The sequence below is a fragment of the Aegilops tauschii genome, chromosome 6, assembly GCF_002575655.3.
Source record: "Aegilops tauschii subsp. strangulata cultivar AL8/78 chromosome 6, Aet v6.0, whole genome shotgun sequence".
Classification (NCBI taxonomy): Eukaryota; Viridiplantae; Streptophyta; class Magnoliopsida; order Poales; family Poaceae; genus Aegilops; species Aegilops tauschii.
The window spans coordinates 406,302,821-406,323,943 of record NC_053040.3 but is presented as its reverse complement, the minus strand read 5'-3'; the positions used below and the strand labels follow the sequence as shown (position 1 = coordinate 406,323,943).

The 21,123-nt window shown below is 43.5% G+C and overlaps 2 protein-coding genes across 5 annotated transcripts; one reads left to right on the top strand and one right to left on the bottom strand.

Moving 5' to 3' along the window:
* The first annotated feature begins 10,241 nt into the window (after nucleotides 1–10,241).
* LOC120966564 (uncharacterized) lies at nucleotides 10,242–17,562 on the top strand. 4 transcript variants are annotated; one of them, XR_012188004.1, is made up of 2 exons: nucleotides 10,242–11,075; nucleotides 17,031–17,562. XR_012188004.1 is itself a non-coding variant. In XM_040392763.3 (2 exons), exons 1-2 carry the CDS (start codon nucleotides 10,344–10,346, stop codon nucleotides 17,249–17,251), a joined length of 930 nt encoding a protein of 309 aa, XP_040248697.1. In that variant the 5' UTR covers nucleotides 10,310–10,343; the 3' UTR covers nucleotides 17,252–17,562. The 4 variants fall into 4 exon arrangements, 2 of the variants coding, with proteins under 2 accessions (XP_040248697.1, XP_040248699.1); XM_040392763.3 differs by having other exon boundaries at nucleotides 10,310–11,052; XR_006665549.2 differs by lacking the exon at nucleotides 10,242–11,075 and adding an exon at nucleotides 11,082–13,231.
* LOC109741162 (FBD-associated F-box protein At5g60610-like) lies at nucleotides 17,469–19,622 on the bottom strand. The gene is made up of 3 exons (XM_020300236.3): nucleotides 18,631–19,622; nucleotides 18,213–18,356; nucleotides 17,469–18,080 (listed from the first exon to the last, which is right to left on the bottom strand). The coding sequence occupies exons 1-3, from the start codon at nucleotides 19,540–19,542 to the stop codon at nucleotides 17,715–17,717; spliced, it is 1,422 nt and encodes a 473-aa protein (XP_020155825.1). The 5' UTR covers nucleotides 19,543–19,622; the 3' UTR covers nucleotides 17,469–17,714.
* Between the last annotated feature and the right edge of the window lie 1,501 nt (nucleotides 19,623–21,123).

Genomic DNA, 21,123 nt, shown 5'->3' with positions numbered 1-21,123 from the left:
TAAGAAAGTTTTTACTATTCTTGAATACCTAGCATATTCGGATTATTTAAGCAAATTACCATGCTATTTAAGACTCTCAAAATAATCTAAGTGAAGCATGAGAGATCAATATTTTCTATAAAACAAATCCACCACCGTGCTCTAAAAGATAAAAGTGAAGTACTAGAGCAAAAACTATACAACTCAAAAGATATAAGTGAGGCACATAGAGTATTCTAATAATCTCTGAATCATGTGTGTCTCTCTCAAATGGTGTGTACAGCAAGGATGATTGTGGTAAACTAAAAAGCAAAGAATCAAATCATACAAGACGCTCCAAGCAAAACACATATCATGTGGTGAATAAAAATATAGCTCCAAGTAAAGTTACCGATGGAAGTAGACGAAAGAGGGGATGCCTTCCGGGGAATCCCCAAGCTTTGGCTTTTTGGTGTCCTTAGATTATCTTGGGGGTGCCATGGGCATCCCCAAGCTTAGGCTCTTGCCACCCATTGTTCCATAATCCATCAAATCTTTCACCCAAAACTTGAAAACTTCACAACACAAAACTCAGCAGAAAATCTCGTGAGCTCCGTTAGCGAAAGAAAACAAAAGTCCACTTCAAGGTACTGTAATGAACTCATTCTTTATTTATATTGCTGTTAAACCTACTGTATTCCAACTTCTCTATGGTTTATAAACTATTTTACTAGCTATAGATTCATCAAAATAAGCAAACAACACACGAAAAACAGAATCTGTCAAAAGCAGAACAGTCTATAGTAATATGTAACTAACGCAAACTTATGGAACTCCAAAAAATCAGCCAAAATAGGAAGACCTAGAAAATTTTTTTATTGATGAGCAGCAATTGGAATCAATATTTTATCACGTTCTGGTGATTTTTAACAATTATTTGCGTGAACAGAAAGTTTCTGGAATTTTCTGCAAGATCAAATAACTATCATCCAAGAAGATGCTATAGGTTTAACTTGGCACAAACACTAATTAAAACATAAAAACACATCTAACCAGAGGCTAGAACAAGTATTTATTCCTAAACAGAAGCAAAAACTAAAAAAACTAAAAATAAAATTGGGTTGCCTCCCAACAAGCGCTATCGTTTAACGCCCCTAGCTAGGCATAAAGGCAAGGATAGATCTAGGTATTGCCATCTTTAGTAGGCAATCCATAAGTGGCTCTCATAATAGATTCATATGGTAATTTTATTTTCTTCCTAGGGAAGTGTTCCATGCCTTTCTTTAAGGGAAATTGGAATCTAATATTCCCTTCCTTCATATCAATGATTGCACCAATCGTTCTAAGGAAAGGTCTACCAAGAATAATAGGACATGAAGGATTGCAATCAATGTCAAGAACGATAAAATCTACGGGCACATAGTTCCTATTTGCAACAATAAGAACATCATTAATTCTTCCCATAGGTTTCTTAATGGTGGAATCCGCAAGGTGCAAGTTTAAAGATCAATCATCAAAATCACGGAAACCTAGAAAATCACACAAAGTTTTTGGAATCGTGGAAACACTAGCACCCAAATCACACAAAGCATAGCATTCATGATCTTTAATCTTAATTTTAATAGTAGGTTCCCACTCATCATAAAGTTTTCTAGGGGTAGAGACTTCCAACTCAAGTTTTTCTTCATAAGATTGCATCAAAGCATCAACGATATGTTTGGTAAAAGCTTTATTTTGACTATAAGCATGAGGAGAATTTAGCACGGATTGCAACAAGGAAATACAATCTATCAAAGAGCAATTATCATAATGAAATTCCTTGAAATCCAAAATAGTGGGTTTATTAATATCTAATGTTTTGATCTCTTCAATCCCACTTTTATCAATTTTAGCATCAAGATCTAAAAACTCCGAATTTTTGGAACGCCATCTAGGTAAAGGTGGATCATATTCAGTCCCATCATTATCAAGATTCATATTGCAAAACAAAGATTTAATAGGGGACACATCAATAACTTTTAGATCTTCATCTTTGTTTTCATAAAAATTAGAAGAACACGCTTTTATAAAGCAATCTTTCTTAGCACGCATCCTAGCGGTTCTTTCTTTGCACTCATCAATGGAAATTCTCATGGCTTTGAGAGACTCATTGATATCATGCTTAGGTGGAATAGATATAAGTTTCAAAGAATCAACATCAAGAGAAATTCTATCAACGATCCTAGCCAATTCATCAACTTTAAGCAATTTTTCTTCAAGCAAGGCATTGAAATTCTTTTGCGAATTCATAATATTTAACAAAGTCTCAAATTTAGAGGGCATCTTATTAAAGTTTCCATAAGAATTGTTGTAGGAATTACCATAATTATTAGAGGAATTACTAGGATAAGGCCTAGGATTAAAATTCCCTCTATACGAGTTGTTACCAAAATTATTCCTCCAACAAAATTCACATCCATAGATTCATTATTATTCTCAATCAAAGTAGACAAAGTCATATCATTAGGATCAGAAGAAACATTCTTAGTAGCAAATAATTTCATAAGTTCATCCATCTTTCCACTCAAAACATTAATTTCTTCTACCGCATGCACTTTTTTATTAGTATATCTTTCAGTGTGCCATTGAGAATAATTAACCATAATATTATCTAGGAGTTTAGTAGCTTCTCCTAAAGTGATTTCCATAAAAGTGCCTCCCGCGGCCGAATCTAAAAGATTTCTAGAAGCAAAATTCAATCCGGCATAAATTTTTTGTATAATCATCCACAAATTCAAACCATGTGTATGGCAATTACGTATCATTAATTTCATCCTCTCCCAAGCTTGTGCAACATGTTCATGATCAAGTTGCTTAAAATTCATAATATCGTTTCTAAGAGACATGATCTTAGCGGGAGGAAAATATTTAGAGATAAAAGCATCTTTCCACTTATTCCAAGAATCAATACTATTTTTAGGCAAAGACGAAAACCAAGCTTTAGCACGATCTCTAAGCGAAAAAGGAAATATCTTCAATTTAACAATATCATCGTCTACATCTTTCTTCTTTTGCATATCACACAAATCAACAAAGCTATTTAGATGAGTAGCGGCATCTTCACTAGGAAGGCCGGCGAATTGATCTTTCATAACAAGATTCAACAAAGCAGCATTGATTTCACAAGATTCAGTATCGGTAAGAGGAGCAATCGGAGTGCTAAAGAAATCATTATTGTTGGCATTGGTAAAGTCACATAATTTGGTATTATCTTGAGCCATCGTGACAAACAAGCAATCCAACACATGAGCAAACAAGAAGCAAGCGAAAAAGAGGCGAACGAAAAAGAGAGGGCGGATAAAACGGCAAGGGTGAAGTGGGGGAGAGGAAAACGAGAGGCAAATGGCAAATAATGTAATCCGGGAGATAAGGGTTTGTGATGGGTACTTGGTATGTTGACTTTTGCGTAGACGTCCCCGGCAACGGCGCTAGAAATCCTTCTTGCTACCTCTTGAGCACTGCGTTGGTTTTCCCTTGAAGAGGAAAGGGTGATGCAGCAAAGTAGCGTAAGTATTTCCCTTAGTTTTTGAGAACCAAGGTATCAATCCAGTATGAGGCTACACGCAAGTCCCTCGCACCTACACAAACAAATAAATCCTCGCAACCAACGCGATAAGGGGTTGTCAATCCCTACACGGTCACTTACGAGAGTGAGATCTGATAGATATGATAGGATAATATTTTTGGTATTTTTGTGATAAAGATGCAAAGTAAAATAAAAGCAACGGAAATAACTAAGTGTTGAAAGATTAATATGATGGAAAATAGACCCGGGGGCCATAGGTTTCACTAGTGGCTTCTCTCAAGAGCATAATTATTTTACGGTGGGTGAACAAATTACTATTGAGAAATTGACAGAATTGAGCATAGTTATGAGAATATCTAGGCATGATCATGTATATAGGCATCACGTCCGAAACAAGTAGACCGACTCCTGCCTGCATCTACTACTATTACTCCACACATCGACCGCTATCCAGCATGCATCTAGAGTATTAAGTTCATAAGAACAGAGTAACGCTTTAAGCAAGATGACATGATGTAGAGGGATAAATTCATGCAATATGATAAAAACCCCATCTTGTTATCCTCGATGGCAACAATACTATACGTGCCTTGCTGCCCCTACTGTCACTGGGAAAGGACACCGCAAGATTGAACCCAATGCTAAGCACTTCTCCCATTGCAAGAAAGATCAATCTAGTAGGCCAACCCAAACTGATAATTCGAAGAGACTTGCAAAGATAACCAATCATACATAAAAGAATTCAGAAGATTCAAATATTGTTCATAGATAAACTCGATCATAAACCCACAATTCATCGGTCTCAACAAACACACCGCAAAAGAAGATTACATCGAATAGATCTCCACAAGAGAGGGGGAGAACATTGTATTGAGATCCAAAAAGAGAGAGGAAGCCATCTAGCTAATAACTATGGACCCGAAGGTCTGAGGTAAACTACTCACACTTCATCGGAGAGGCTATGGTGTTGATGTAGAAGCCCTCCATGATTGATGCCCCCTCCGGAGGAGCTCCGAAACAGGCCCCAAGATGGGATCTCGTGGGTACAGAAGGTTGCGGCGCTGGAATTAGGTTTTTGGCTCCGTATCTGTTCGTTTGGGGGTACGTAGGTATATATAGGAGGAAGGAGTACGTCGGTGGAGCAACGTGGGGCCCACGAGGGTGGAAGGCGCGCCCAGGGGGTAGGCGCGCCCCCTACCTCGTGGCTTCCTGCTTGATTTCTTGACGTAGGGTCCAAGTCCTCTGGATCATGTTCGTTCCGAAAATCACGTTCCCGAAGGTTTCATTCCGTTTGGACTCCGTTTGATATTCTTTTTCTGCGAAACTCTGAAATAGGCAAAAAAAGAGCAATTCTGGGCTGGGCCTCCGGTTAATAGGTTAGTCCCAAAAATAATATAAAAGTGAATAATAAAGCCCAATAATGTCCAAACAGAAGATAATATAGCATGGAGCAATCAAAAATTATAGATACATTGGAGACGTATCACTGTGTAATCTAGATTATTGACTCTAGTTCAAGTGGGAGACTGAAGGAAATATGCCCTAGAGGCAATAATAAAGTTATTATTTATTTCCTCATATCATGATAAATGTTTATTATTCATGCTAGAATTGTATTAACCGGAAACATAATACATGTGTGAATACATAGACAAACATAGTGCTAGTATGCCTCTACTTGACTAGCTCGTTAATCAAATATGGTTAAGTTTCCTAGCCATGGACATGAGTTGTCATTTGATTAACGGGATCACATCATTAGTAAAATGATGTGATTGACTTGACCCATTCCATTAGCTTAGCACTTGATCGTTTAGTTTACTGCTATTGCTTTCTCCATGACTTATACATGTTCCTGTGACTATGAGATTATGCAACTCCCGAATACCGGAAGAACATTTTGTGTGCTACCAAACATCACAACGTAACTGGGTGATTATAAAGGTGCTCTACAGGTGTCTCCGATGGTGTTTGTTGAGTTGGCATAGATCGAGATTAGGATTTGTCACTCCGATTGTCGGAGAGGTATCTCTGGGCCCTCTCGGTAATGCACATCACAATAAGCCTGGCAAGAAATGTGACTAATGAGTTAGTTGCGGGATGATGCATTATGGAACGAGTAAAGAGACTTGCCGGTAATGAGATTGAGCTAGGTATTGAGATACCGACGATCGAATCTCGGGCAAGTAACATACCGATGACAAAGGGAACAACGTATGTTGTTATGCGGTTTGACCAATAAATATCTTCGTAGAATATGTAGGAACCAATATGAGCATACAGGTTCCACTATTGGTTATTGACCGGAGACATGTCTCGGTCATGTCTACATAGTTCTCGAACCCATAGGGTCCGCAAGCTTGAAGTTCTGTGACGATCGGTATTATGAGTTTTTGTGTTTTGATGTACCGAAGGTAGTTCGGAGTCCCAGATATGATCACGGACATGGCAAGGAGTCTCGAAATGTTCGAGACGTAAAGATCGATGTATTGGATGACTATGTTCGGACACCGGAAGTGTTTCGGGAGGTGTCGGACATATACCGGAGTACCGGGGGGTTACCGGAACCCCCCGGGGAGTTTATTGGGCCTATTGGGCCCTAGTGGGAGAAGAGGAGGGACGGCCAGGGCAGCCGCGCACCCCCTCCCCCTCTAGTCCGAATTGGACAAGGAGGGGGGCGGCGCCCGCCTTTCCTTCTCTTCCTCTCTCCCTTCCCTCTCCTCTCCTACTCCTACTTGGAAGGGGGGAGTCCTACTCCCGGTGGGAGTAGGACTCCTCATGGGGCACGCCATAGGGGGCCAGGCCCTCCCCCTCCACCACTCCTTTATATACGGGGAGGGAGGCACCCCTTGCAGACACAACAATTGATCATTGATCTTTTAGCCATGTGCGGTGCCCCCCTCCACCATAATCCACCTCGGTCATATCGTAGCGGTGCTTAGGCGAAGCCCTGCGTCGGTAGCTTCATCAACACCGTCACCACGCCGTCGTGCTGAGGAAGCTCTTCCCGGAAGCTCTACTGGATCGTGAGTTCGCGGGACGTCACCGAGCTGAACGTGTGCTGAACGCGGAGGTGCCGTATGTTCGGTGCTAAGGATCAATCGATCGTGAAGACGTACGACTACATCAACCACGTTGTTATAACGCTTCCGCTTACGGTCTACGAGGGTACATAGACGACACTCTCCCCTCTCGTTGCTATGCATCACCATGATCTTGCGTGTGCGTAGGAATTTTTTTTAAAATTACTATGTTCCCCAACAGTGACTAGGTCTCACGGGTAAAGTACATGTATCTCTACAGAGTGTTAAAAACTAATCATGATTTGTCGCATCCTTGGTTATCCACAAATTGGGAAACTTGGCGAGGGACTGTCAACTTGATCTCCTCATCTATTCTAAATTAAAATTTGTTGGGTTGAACAAAGGGAACACGCCACTACTTGACGACACTGATGGTGGAATGCAATCGATTAACCGGTGGGGATGGTCTAGGGTTGCTCTGCGATGCACTTGGCCCAAGTGATGTTGTTGATTGCTGTGGGATGAGTATGTCCTATGTATAGAGCAGGCCACTTATATGTAATTGATGTGGGATGAGTATGTCCTATGTATACAGCAGACCACTTATATATAAAAGACGGGATAAAACTACTATTGCTTTGGCAAATGAACCAACCCCCACTTACCCCAAAAGCATGATTTCATCTGTTATACTTTCCCGATGGAACTTGTCAATCCATTCTATGTATTGACCCATGTGGCTGTAACATATCATGTTACATGATTCCCGTATAAAATGAGAGATACAGAGGAGGGATACGGTGCTATACTGCCACAAGATAAAATTGTATATCCGCTACATGATATTATGAGTTAGCCTTGAGCTAAGCAGGTATGTAATGTAAAAGAGACTGGATTTGCGATGTAGTAATATGATATGTGACGTATCTTGGTTTTATAGTAAATTACGTGTGTCAGCTATTAATCTAAGGACCGACACAACAAAGCGCAGAGATTCGACCCTTATCCGGGACCAGGTCGTCACAAATGTCTCGGGAGGGGGGGCTTCCCAAGAGGAAATAAGCTAACGACAGTTTCCATCATAGAAAATGATCTTGGGAGACGATTTTTCTTCCACCACGAGGATTTTTGTCACAAACAATCACAATTTTTGTAGTGATTGATGTGTGGTCTTTTTATTGGAAGTACCTCTCAAACAAAGACCATTTCGTCCAACACAGAGGAGTGGAGATGGGGAAAACATGACCTAAAATGCTGAGAAGTACACAATGTGTGACCAGACTAAAACAACACAAAATCACCAACCATAATTGTGGCCACTGCTAATCTCCGATACTCCTCATCTCTTATCTTACTACTAAAGAAGATGTAAGGTCCTATGCTACGTCAATTTTCTTCCGCACATCTTCCGTCCGCTCTCCCTCTATATGTTACTCCACCCTTCCATCGGTTTTCCATCCCTCTAGATTTTCTTTCGTAATGATTTTTATCTGGTCAGTCAATCAGACCAATATTTGATAACACAATAAATTCATAGACAATAATCAATCTCTTCTTTGGCAATAAATATTTGATAAGACAATAGATTCAGGGGAAGGAATCAATCATGATTGGTAATTATTTGCTAATACAATAAAATTCATGGGAATGAATAAATCACAGTCGGTCATCATTCCCTTCCTATCTCTATCTTTACCGTCGTCTCTACTTTAAGAGTTAAGTAAAGTTTCATTTAATTTTTTGTGTTGTCCAGTATGGCAACTCATAAAAAATGATTGGTACGGCTTAGCCCTTTTTGATAGAAAGTAGTATTGTTAAGGGAGAGAAAGGGTGGGATGTGAGTGAGGATCCTAAAGGTATAGTTGAGACATGATTGGTATCGAACTTCGATATATGTGTGTCCTGTTACAATGCACGGCCAATCACCTAGTTTAATTTAAAAATATGTCGCCACCAAAGGGGCCCACACAAGGTAGGTTAAGGAGAAACCATGCCATCATAACATGATCCCAAATTACCCAGGGAATATCACACTTATTATGCATATGCTTCATAAGTATTGCCTCATTTCGAATGTCTCCCAAGTCCACCCTTATCCTTAGGTCGACAAACTTTATTCCATGCTGCCAAAGATTTCCTTGGAGTCTCTGAACTACCACACCATAAGCATTGCCTTTGAACTCTTTCCAATTGTTTCATAATTCCATGAGAAATATGTAGACAACAAAGATAGTAAAAAAATCGAAATGGCAACAAAGATAGTAAATGGGCATAGAAGATAAAGTGGATTCAATAACTGTAGCCTCACACCATGTGATAAATGAAGAAATGGTAGAAAGTCTTCTCTCCATTCTAGGAAAGATGCATAAGATCTTGGATTGATGTCCTAGTGGTTCCGATAGGTAAACCCAATAAGTGAATGCCAAAGACCCAAGCTGACTCTCGAAACACTTGTAAGCCTCAATGCCTCACCAACAGTAACATTAACGGGGATCATGCAAGACTTATGATAGCTAACCAACTGGCTCGTGGAAGTGGCATAAACCTGTAGCATATCCTTAAGTTCAAATAACTGACTCTCGGATGAGAAAACAGAGTCAACACTATATAGGAGTTACTCCCTCCGTCTAAAATAAGTGTTGTGGTTTTAGTTACAGGACATTTATTTTGGAACGAAGGGAGTACTATTCACTCTTTTTGGAAAATTGTTTTTTAGCCCTGAAGTTGGCGGAATTTTTTCATTCACAGAACATTTTATACGAGCACACCAGTAGGTCAAGTTTGGTCCAAAAGAACTTTAGAATTTTTGTCTTTTTCCTCATTTTCTAATTTATTCGGACCGTATCAGGTTCATCTACACCCATGTTTCGAAGTGTATTTTGCCCTAAAGTTGCTCTTATTCTCCCCCAGCCTTTTCTCTTTGGGGTTCTTAGATCAGGTCATCGAACTGTAGCACTCCTCTTGTTAGAAACAGTGTGGTACATGAAAGAAGAAAATGGAAATAAAAACTGACGTTTACCAATGAAAAGTTGTATTAAAAACGTAGGAGTAGTTCATTCTCTCAAAGAAGAAAAAAGAAGTGTTGCGTTCTGGACAAAAAGAGGTCATATGCAGGTTAACTCAAGGTTGGCGAGCAATAAGGCGGATCGTTTTTTCCCACATCGGCATGTTTTGAAGTTTCTACTCCCTCCATTCTATAATGTAGTGCATATAGATTTCTTGAGAAGTCAAATCTCATAAACTTTGACAAAGTTTGTAGAGAAATACATTTACATCTATAATGCCAACATATATCATCAAATTCATCATAAGATGTAGTTTCATATTCTATATATTTGGTATTATAAGTATAAATAGTTTTCTCTATAAACTTGGTCAGAGTTTACAAAGTTTAACTTTTCAAAAAATCTATGTGCATTCCATTATGGAACGGAGGGAGTATAACACAACTGGCCTAGGCTGGTGACTGAAACGCTAGAGTAAAGAATGTACAGTATATGATAGATGCAAACTCATGTATCAAAAATATGTAGCAACAGAATCTGAATGAAGAAACCACAAGCAGACCTAAGTAGCCTTCTTCATCCTTATCCTGATCACCATGATGCGCAGGATAAGGTGTACCTAGCTACCCCTAAAAAAAAGGTGTACCTAGCTCTGTATACTCTGATGATGGTCAAATTGACATATGCAGAGAAAATGAACATAACACATGCTAGAAAGCAGCCACACTATGTTTGGAAAGCAGTAGCATACTGGTCTTTTACATTAGAAACAAATATAGATAGGGGTGACGGATGCCTCTCCCTCTCCCTCTCCCTCTCCCTCTCGCGACGCCGCACCTCCCTCTCGCCATAGCCGCCACCACCACAGATCTGCCCCAGCGACATGCCTCCACGCCGGCGAGGGGTGCTCGCGCTAGCAGCACCCACGCCTCCCCCACCTCAGCAGCATGCGCCGGCCATTCGCGAGGAAATCCCAGAGATCCTGCGGTTGATTTCTCTGATCTCACAGGCGGTGCTCATGGCATCCAGAGCCGTGGGGTGGGCGGAGCGCGCGACCAGGATCCGAGACTCTACCTTCGAGTGGATCCGGTGCGTGCAGGAGTGGAAAATGGCGGATCGGGCGGTTGCGGAGGCGACCACACCGGAGATGAGATCTGCGGCCATGAGGGTCCCCGAGATCCAACGAAGAAGGGCGGATGTGGAGCAAAGGAGGCTAGCACGGAGAATCTTCGAGGAGGCCACGCTGGAGGAGAGGGCAAGGATGCCCCCGTTTCCGTCTTCCCCGCCGGCCGAATTCGTGGTTTGGGCGAGGGCGGAAGCAAAGTCAACAGAGCCGCGGCGAGCCCCCCGATGGGAGTGCATCCTCGGCGTGATTCCACCGAGCGCCTGAGGATCGTTACAGGTGGGGTGGATGTACTGCCTCGTCGTAGCGCGCTGGAGCCGCCGTGGTTTGGAGACCGCGGCGAGGTTCCGCCAGGAGACCATTCGAGAGCTAACAAAGGTATTTGTATCCCAAAGGGACAGGTTAGTCAGCTGTTTTCACAATCGATGATATTGTTAGAACCAGTAGAGGTTGAGCGGAGCTTGTGCTCAGAGAATCAAAAATCACCATTGGCGGTGAGGTCCAAATTGCCGGAGTTTGGGGATTTTCCCCCTGAGTTGCGAGAGGATACATTTGGGCGGGATAATGCGGGGCCCGTTGCCACATCTCTCCCACCAATCCGATGCGAGAAAGTGAAAACGCCTTTGGCTAATACGCTTCCTCCTCAAGACAACGCAGATGAAAGTATTTCTAGGGTTTTTGGACAGCTCTGGTCCATTCCCTCCCCCCGCCGTCGCCAGCCTCACCCCCTTCCACCTAGCAAAACCACCGCCACTTTAGGATGGCTCAGGAAAGATCTAGCTCGTTCGGGATGTTTTTCTCCCTCTGATTTATTCCCAGTCAAGCATCTCCGCCCGTTTGATCCTCCTCTGACGCTGCTCAAGATCATCAGGGAGGGGATTGGGGCGGGATCCAAGTCCTTTGCATAGACTATCATGGCGGACAAGAATATGCCGCCCGGGGGGCTGAAGCAACGCGGCCCGGCTCCGCCGAAGATCCCGGGGCGTCACCAAGCCACGGGGGGTGCGCGTCCTGCTGCTGCGCCTAGTAAAGGTGCTGCCCCTCCTACACAAACTGCCATCGCTGTGCCACCGCCACCGATCCCTCCTACCCCACCGGTGCAAGTCTTCGACGAGCGTTACAAGGATATGGTTTGCTTTACCTGTGGAGGCCCTGGCCACTACGTTGGTAATTGCATCCAGAAGAAAGCTTGCTTCATCTGTGGATTGGAGGGTCACAATGTCAATAATTGCACAGCCTGGGCGCAACCTCATCGAGTTGCCACTTTCTTTGGGAGTTCTGCTCTGGGACTGGGGTTCTATCACATCGACACTCCTGTGGGTAAAGAAGCAAGTTGGCTGGACTTCAGGAACTGCGGAGAAGTTTGGATCATGAAAGGCGAAATCAACAAGTCAGATCTAGTTAAGAATCTCTCTGGTATATTTTGCAAAAACAAACAATGGACGTGGCAGATCAGGCCACTGTCAGAGAAGAAGTTCCTGGTCAGATTCCCACCCTGGAAAGATGTCGAAGAACTGATTGAATTCCCTGCCTTTGATCTGCCCATCGATGGAGTGTCTGTGTCTGTGGAAAAGTGGACCGGTTCAGTTGACCCATTCAGCGAACTTACTGAAGCATGGGTAGTTGTTGAGGGTCTGTCATCCAAATGGTGCACATGGAAAGTCTTATCTCAAATTGCTTCCTGCTTTGGAATCCTTGTGGATGTAGATTGGAATGGTCTGATGAATAGCTTCTATGAGAAAGTGAGGGTCAAAATTGCTTGTAGGGACCCAGCTAAGATCCCTTTCAAAAGGATTATGGAGATGAGGAAAAAACTCTATATCTTATCTTTTACTGTGGAAGGTTTTGACCAGATAGGGCTGATGATCCTAATGATGATGATGGACCTACTAACATAGCTGTGGATGATGACAACAAGGTATTTGAAGAGGAGGAACTGAATAAAGACATCCTGGATGATGGAGAGGAACCCATAGATGACCTAGACCTTGCCAACAGAGCCCCCACAAAAACTCCAGCTGGGAAGAAAGCGACTGATGATGGTGCTACATTCCATCCCCTACTCTGTTGGAGGCATGCATCTCTCCTGTGAGGGCTGATAAGAAGACTGAAGAAAAAACTGTGGCCCAGAGCATGTGCTCTTCGATACCCTTCTCTGAGGCAATCAAAATCCTTAGCACTTCCCACAACAAAGCAAATGAGGTCAGTATGCTTGCTGCATCGTCAAGTGGTGAAGCTGCTATCACTTTCCCAGTGTCTGCTCAAAAAATATACTGTTCTGGTATGCTAGAAGAACTGGAAGACTCTGCTTCTAATACTGACAGTGAATCCGCTGAACCTGATGAGGAAATGGTTACTGTTGAAGCTCCAATAGCTAGTGGCTTGAAGATAATGGAATTTATGGAGAAAACCAAGGAAAGGGCTACACCCAAGAACAAGTGGGGCCCGGTGGTTGCTCCAAGACTGAGCTCCAGGGTCCACAACAGGCAAAATATCATGGAGAAAGCTGCATCTTACAAGATGAAACAAAACCTGGAAATCCCCCCTACATTTAAAAGTAAGTCCTTTACTACTGAATCTACATCTAGTTTAGAGGCTTATGCTTCTGCAGTTAACATCAAGATTGGTGATGGTGAGATAGATAAAAACCAGATCATTAATGACATTATTAGAGATGAAACTGAAAAATGCCTTATTTTTGCCTCTCAGAATCCTGAAATATCTCTGCCTGATAGTCTAGAGACTGGATCTAGTACTGATAATGGAGTTTGTACTCCAAAAAGAGACATTCCCAACACCAACTCACCAGGGGGCACTGCTGGTGCTGAGGGTGGTTCTGGGAATGCTGTGAGAGATGGACTTTTTAGTCTGACACATCCATTCAAAATCCCATGATTGGTATCTTTTGGAATATTAGAGGTTTGGGCCAAAAAGGGAAACTACAGTGCCTGTCTGACTTAGTTAACAAGTATAAGCCTGATTTTTAGGATTTCAAGAAATTAAGAGAGAGACCTTATCTGACTCTTTTCTCAATGCCCTAGCTGGCTCTACTGCTTATGATTGGCATATGCTACCTGCTGTAGGCTCTGCTGGGGGTATCCTTGTGGGTACTAAATCTAATCTTTTTGAGGTGCTTAGTGTTAGTAATAAGAATTATTGTATTATCATAACCTTAAAAAACAAAAATGATGGTTTCTGCTGGCATTTGATTGTGGTTTATGGCACAGCTTATGCTGTAGACAAACTTGACTTTATTGCTGAACTACATGAAAGTATGGATGACTTGTGCTATCCTGTCCTGTTTGGGGTGACTTCAATCTGATTAGAGAGGCTAAAGATAAATCCTCAGGCAATATAAACACTTCTTGGACATTCTTGTTCAATGACTGGATAAATAAATGGGGCCTTATGGAGTATAAGCTGTCTAACATGGTTTATACCTGGAGTAATAATCAGGAAAATCCCATCTTTGCCACTATTGACAGAGTTTTCTCTGCTACTAGCTGGGATGGTCACTTCCCTCTCACCACTTTGTGTGCACTACCTAGGGTGGGAAGTGACCATGCCCCAATTCTCCTTGACTCTGGGGTGGGTACTTGTAACCCATCCAGACCCTTTAAATTTGAGAAGTGGTGGCTGGAACAACCAGATTTTCGAGCCTTGGTAGAGAAAATTTGGGCCACACCTTCACCATGCACAACTGCTATTGGGACCTGGCAGTTTAAAACCAAGCTGTTTAGGAAAAATGTTAAAGGCTGGAGTATAAACCTTGAAGCAGCCATGAAGAAAAGGAAAAAAGACCTACTTCAGGAATTTGATATCCTTGATGTCTTTGCTGAACAAAATAGAACCAATGCTGGGGATGTCCTCAGAATGAAACAAATCAGGGGAGAGCTTGAAGAGATCTGGAGAAAAGAGGAAACTGCCATGTGGCAGAGATCTAGAGACGGAAAGATCAAAGAGGGGGATAGAAACACAGCATATTTTCATGATGTTGCTAATCAACGAAGAAGAAAAAATCAGTTGTCTATCCTGGAAGGACCAAATGGGCCTGTATACTCCACTAAAGACATGTTGGATGTTGCTACTGACTTTTATAAAAACCTTTTTGGTTATGAACCCATGCCTAATATCCATCTAGATGACCAGTTTTGGTCTGAGGAAGAAATGGTGACAGAAGTAGCGAATGCTTCCCTGGAAAGGCCCTTTTCATAAGAGGAAATTAAAGAAGCCATCATGGGCTCATATGCTAGTGGGCCCCCCGGCCCTGATGGCCTCTCATTTCTTTTTTATCAACACTTTTGGGAGGTTATCAAACATGATTTTATGGCACTTGTGAGAGATTTTGAGAATGGGACCCTGGATATCCAGAGATTAAATTATTCTATTGTTACCCTGATCCCTAAAGAGCCAGATGCCAAAAATATGAGGAAATTTAGGCCAATTTGTTTGAGTAACTGCTCTGTTAAGATCTTTAGTAAAGCTATGACAAACAGGGTTGGCCCTGTAGGTCATAGGCTTCTATCTCCATGCCAATATGCTTTTGTAAGAGGCAGATTTATTTTAGAAAGTGTGGTTACTGCCCATGAGGCCATTCATGAAGTTCATAAATCAAATGAGTCTGGGATTGTTCTCAAAATAGATTATGAAAAAGCTTATGATCGGGTGAACTGAGATTTCCTAGTAGAGATGCTAACTTCTAGGGGTTTTGGAGCTAAGTGGATTAGATGGAACCTCTCCAATTTGCAACAAAGCTCTTTTTGTGTTAAAATTAATGATGTCCTAGGACATTACTTTGTAGGGGGGAAAGGTCTCAAGCAAGGAGATCCAAGCTCCCCCATGCTTTTCAATTTGGTGCCTGACGTGTTCTCTCGTATGCTGGCCAAAGCTTTTAACAGCAATTTTATCTCTGGGATTGTTCCCCATATCATCCCACAAGGACTGATATGTCTGCAGTATGCTGATGATACAATCCTCTTTCTTAACCCTAAACCTGAATATGTTAGGAATTTAAAATGGCTCCTGGCATGTTTTGAAAACCTTTCTAGGTTGAAGATTAACTATGACAAATGTGAGGTAGTGCCAATTAATATGAATGAAGATGATGCTAAGATACTTTCCCAAATATTCTGCTGTAAGTTGGGGGATTTCCCTCTGAAATACCTAGGAGTTCCATTGCATTACCTCAAGCTGAGGAGAGAAGACATTCAGTATATCATAGACAAAATTATTAAGAGAATCTGTGGCTGGAAAGGGAGACTACTTAGCTATGAAGCAAAGTTAGTCCTCCTCAAAGCATGCATTGCCAGTATCCCTATGTATCTAATGTCTGCCATCAAATTCCCCAAATGGGCGATCAAGGCCATCACTTCACAGATGGCTCACTTCTTTTGGGGGAACCTGGGAGATGAGCATAAGTATCATCTTGCTAACTGGGGGCTAATCTCTCAGAAAAAGGATTTTGGTGGTCTGGGGGTACCCAACTTAAGGGAATTTAACATGGCCCTGCTAGCCTCCTGGGCAAAAAGGTACTTTATGGACAATGATAAAAACTGGGTGAGGCTGGTTGATCACAAATATAGAACTGACAAACCCAATGTACTGTGGGCCAAACAGGGTGTGGGCTCTCCCTTCTGGAAAGGGGTTACCTGGGCTTTTGAAGGGATTAGACCTTTCTACAAATGGAAGTTGGGAAATGGTGAAAAGATCAGCTTTTGGAACGACGTTTGGGTGGGGGATTCTTCCCTAAAAACCCAATTTTGGGATGTCTATGAAATCTACCAACAACAGCATTGTACAGTTTCTGAGGTGTGGGATGGTTCTACTCTAAAACTTACCTTCAACAGATGTGTGGAGTCTAAGTTTATGGAAAGATGGCATGATTCGATCCGAATCATATCTAACGTGACCATTACTAATGAGGTGGACCAACCTATTTGGGTGTTGGAATCATCAGGGATTTACTCAGTCAAGTCCTTCTATAACATGATTAACTGGGGTGGGGTTTCTACCCCTATTTGGAAAAAATTCTGGAAATTTGCTGTGCCCCACAGATATTTAGTTTTTCTGTGGTTAGCTTTCCATAATAAGATTCTTACCAAAGATAATCTGAATAAAAGGAGGGTGGTGGAAAACTTAAAGTGTTTGTTTGTGATGAGGATGAAATAGTTTGTCACCTATTCTTTGAATGTGTGGTTGCCAAAAAAATCTGGAATGATGTGTCTGACTCCTTTGAGTTTAATAGTCCTAATAATATGACTGAATTATCTTCCTTCTGGAACCTGAATAACAAGAAATCTGTTGTTAATATTGCCTGTGTTGCTACCATTTGAATGCGTAATGACATGTACTTTCAGGGCGTGCCGTGGACAAGCACCCGTGCAATCTTGGCAAGGATCAGCTCATCGCTACATCAATGGAAGATTCTCTGTGTGGGCGACCAATCAGTGCTGCTGAGAAGATGCATTCAACTCCTGGATCGGCGAAGAGGCGAGCTGCTCAGGATTGCGTGGGCATTGGGCTGAGAGCTTGCGTGAAGAGGACCCGAGACGAGGCGCTGAAGGCTCATTCAGAGTGAAGGAATGTGCTGTCTTGGCCCGGGCGAGGGCTGTAGTCTGTCTTTTCTGTTAAGTAGGCACTTTCCATTTCGGCAGTTTTTGCTGTAGCTATGTCGCGCGAATTTGAACCTTTTAGGCCGTAGTTTTCTCCTACTTTCAATTTACTCCGGTCTGCCACTCTCAGGTAGGCCCGATCGCTTTGCTCCGTTCTAATAAAATGGGGCGGGGGGAAACCCCTTTTGATCGAAAAAAATTTAGATAAGATGGTAGATAACAGTACATTCTGAATGAAGCGTTGTACACCTAGCTTCAGCACTTTCAGATACTGAAATCTTCATGTTCTTTGTCAAGAACAGACATACTTCAGAGTCAAAACAAGAACAGACATACTTGCCTACAAACTAAACAGTGCCCTTGCATGTAGAACAGTAAGCAATTCCCCCCAAAAAGCTTTGGATCATGCAATATATGCCAATCTCCAGTTCACCAGTGAAACGGGTCGTCGACAGTAAGATCGGATGCTTTCTGGAAGCTCCAATCATTCTGAAGTTCAGGGCCTAGCACCATTATCTGACAGTCATCGCTCCATGCTAGACGCGAGAGAGCCACCAATCTGCGTGTCATCTTTCTCACCTTGGCCACCGAAGTAAGACTCTCTCTGTTTAGCAGAACATACAAAGTTTGTAGCACTTCCGCTCTCCTGGAAATGAACTTAAGGAATCGAAGTTCACTTTGATCCCCTCTATATTCATGGATAACCATCTTCTTGACGTGGGACTCGATGCATTCAACAGTGGAGAGCTCCCGCCAGAACTTGGCATGTTTTCTTCCGGTGGGTTCAGTTAAAGACTGAAACATGATATCAGTAAATGGTTCATTAGAGATGGATTGCACAAGAAGCAATCATCTTCCATTTCTAATAAATAGCAGTATGAGTGCCAACGGACTGACTGAATAATTGCATGGATACTAGGACTTCACCTCAATGTGCAGCGTGTCAACGTTGGGAAAGCATCTGAGGAAGGCCACCAGCATCTTGGCCTCCTTTGAGACACCAAAATTAACCTTAACGGCCAATTTCTTAACGCCCGGAAGCATTGTGCTTGGGGTCGGCAGTATGCCAGGCTGCAGTGGCCAAACGATGCACCAAAAGAGGCAGATATGTCATCTCTATACATCATTGGCAATCTCATTGTACTACTCCCTCCGTTCTAAATATAACTCTTTTTAGAGATTTCAATAAGGGCTACATACGGATGTATATAGACATATTTTAGAGTGTAGATTCACTCATTTTGCTCCGTATGTAGTCCACATTATAATCTTTAAAAGGATTTACATTTAGAAACGGAGTACTAGAGAGTGATGGAATCATGGGTACTTGGAAATGTTATTATACCTTGATGGCATTGTCGCCGATATGCAGCCGGTGAGTTCTTGTCTCCAAGAAGCCTAGCGCCCGCAGGCTGGGCGCACAAGCAATGTTGATCATCGTAGTACTGTCGTCACGGGGCTGCTGAGGAGAGCCCGCGAGATCCACCAAGAAGAGCCGCTTCAGGAGCGGGGCGTCCACCACGGCGACCTCCTCCGCCGTGAAAAACCAGAGGAGCACACACTGGAGGCTTTTGCTGCGGAGGTGGATGAGATCGGGCGAATTGCTGAGTACGAACGCGAGCTTCTCCAGGACCGGGCAGCAAGCGAGCATGTAGTCGAGGTCCCAGTTGTTGATGACTGTCGTGAACATGCTGAGCTCCCGAAGATGGGGCAGGATGTCGGGTCCGCGCGAGAGACCAGCGGTGTCCGGAAACCTGAAGAAGCCCAGGAAGAGGCGCTGGAGTGAGGCGCAGCGGAAAATGTCCGCTGGGAGGAGCACGGTGTCGGTGATGAACTGGGTGCCGATGACGTCGTTGACGAGGACGAGGTCCTGGATGCCCTTGGCGGCGAGGAGGCGCGGCCACTCTGCGAGCTCACGCTCGTGGGACGCGAACCTACAACGGGCGATGTGGATGGCCTGGAAGGGGCCCGGGTGGTCTGCGAGGACGCGGGCGACCACAGAGGGAAGTAGGCCGACGTCGCTGAGGACGAGCGGGGTGGAGCGCCAGAGGTGGCGCCACTGAGAGGCGATGGCGGCGGTTCGGGCGGCGTCCTTGACGGGGAGGCGAGAGACGATGTTGCGGAGGAGGTCGTCGGGGAGGGCGCTGATGCGGTCCTCGCCCTCGTAGTCAACGGCGGCGGAGAGGGAGGCGGCGATTGCCACGGCATTTCCACCGGTGGGGAGCCAGTCCATGAAATTCTCGACGATGGCGCCCATGGCCGGAATTGAGTGGAGTCGGGACGCGGCGGCGAGTGGAGTGAACAGTGAAGTGGAGGCGCGGCGGCTGTAAGAAGGGAAATTAGGGTAGGGTTTCTACTGGGCCAGCTAAATGTTGGAAGCGGCGTCCTCACGGGCCCATTCGGCAGATGGCAGCTGAATGTTCATCCGGTTATTTACTCCCCTCTATTTCTAAAAAAAGGTCATTTTTCTAGCCCCACCGCTCAAAAAAAACTCCCTCCGTTTCTAACCCCTCGAAAAAAAGACTCCCTCCGTTTCTTAGCCCCACGCTTAAAAAACCCTCTGTTTCTTTTTACTCAAAGTTTGACTAAATTTACTCTGCGCCGTGGAGGAAGGGGGTTGAGGCAGTGCAAGTCGGTTGTTTCATGTGATCTATTCGTGAGGCATTCAAAACGGTTGGAGGTTGAAGACGATGATGCAGCCGTCCATTCTACATCTAGCGGCTGAGATATTCGAGTGGCGCCAAAATTTGTTAGGCACCTCATATATAGGTGGTCCCAAATAATTGTCTCATTGCTAAGAATAGTAAGTAAAATGAATAAATTTAGAGTTATGTATGTCAGATTCAGCTATTCCACTCATTTATTGTGGATTGAATTAATGCTATATTGAGAGAAGTTGAATGGTTTGATTGAATTATACTCCATCACTCAAGACTAATTAATTACAAACGGACGCATGAACCCCTATACTTACAGGTTTGGCGCTCGTCAGTAACCTACTAGCAGTGGTGTGTTTGCTTATGAGTGTCCAAGGTAACACCGACAGATGACGACAACCTGTCAATATTGAACCTTCTAGCCTATGCCCGGAAGCCAAATGTAAGGTCACCATGATGAGCGGATAGTCATACATGGTGTACTATATATATACCTACCCTAAATCGGCTAAGCCATCGATTATCCCCCATTATTTCTCCCTTTTGGGGCGCTTTTGACGTGATATCATGTGTAGCTAGATAGATTTGAGGATGTGTCGGGGCAGATTTGGGAACTGTGTCTTGGCAGCAGGGCTAAAGAAAATATCTTAAGCTTGGGCCAACCACCCACAGCTAACAGCTCGCTCCCTTCTTCTTCCTCCTTTGAGAGAGGGTAGCAGTGCGCCCGCACCTTTACCCCTTGCCTAGACACTAGATGCAAGCTTATCTTCTTGGTAATTTTTGTGTACAATATAGTGTGTGACACCTGATTTTCAGATGGAAAATACTTGTGATTTTACACTAGGACACTAGGTCATTTTCTCTCTGGGTCTTGCACTGTACCTGACAAAACTCCTCTGGTCTCCCTCTAATCTCCTCTCCCACCCATGTCTCATCCCCTTTCCTCACTAGATCTCCCTACGCCTTTACTGACCCTCATCGGATGCATCCAGACTAGGGTTTGTAGACCATTGGTCCTCCTGGTCGTTGGCCGCCAGTGTCGTTGGAGGAAACGACTCCCTGGACCTCCTCTGACTATGCTTCCAATTCCATCTCCAACGCGAACCTGCTTTCGTCACCACTAGTCAATTTGCCTACGACGGTCGCCGATATGCCCATCGACCTCATTTACTTTATTTTTG

Excerpts from the sequence above, each read along its gene's own strand:
- LOC120966564 (XM_040392763.3), top strand. The coding sequence starts at position 10,344 with ATGCCTCTCCCTCTCCCTCTCCCTCTCCCTCTCGCGACGCCGCACCTC. Across the intron at positions 11,053-17,030 it reads CCATTCGAGAGCTAACAAAG|GGCGTGCCGTGGACAAGCAC; the intron begins GTATTTGTATCC and ends ATGTACTTTCAG.
- LOC109741162 (XM_020300236.3), bottom strand. The coding sequence starts at position 19,542 with ATGGGCGCCATCGTCGAGAATTTCATGGACTGGCTCCCCACCGGTGGA. Across the intron at positions 18,357-18,630 it reads TCGGCGACAATGCCATCAAG|CCTGGCATACTGCCGACCCC; the intron begins GTATAATAACAT and ends TGGCCACTGCAG. Across the intron at positions 18,081-18,212 it reads TTGACACGCTGCACATTGAG|TCTTTAACTGAACCCACCGG; the intron begins GTGAAGTCCTAG and ends ATCATGTTTCAG.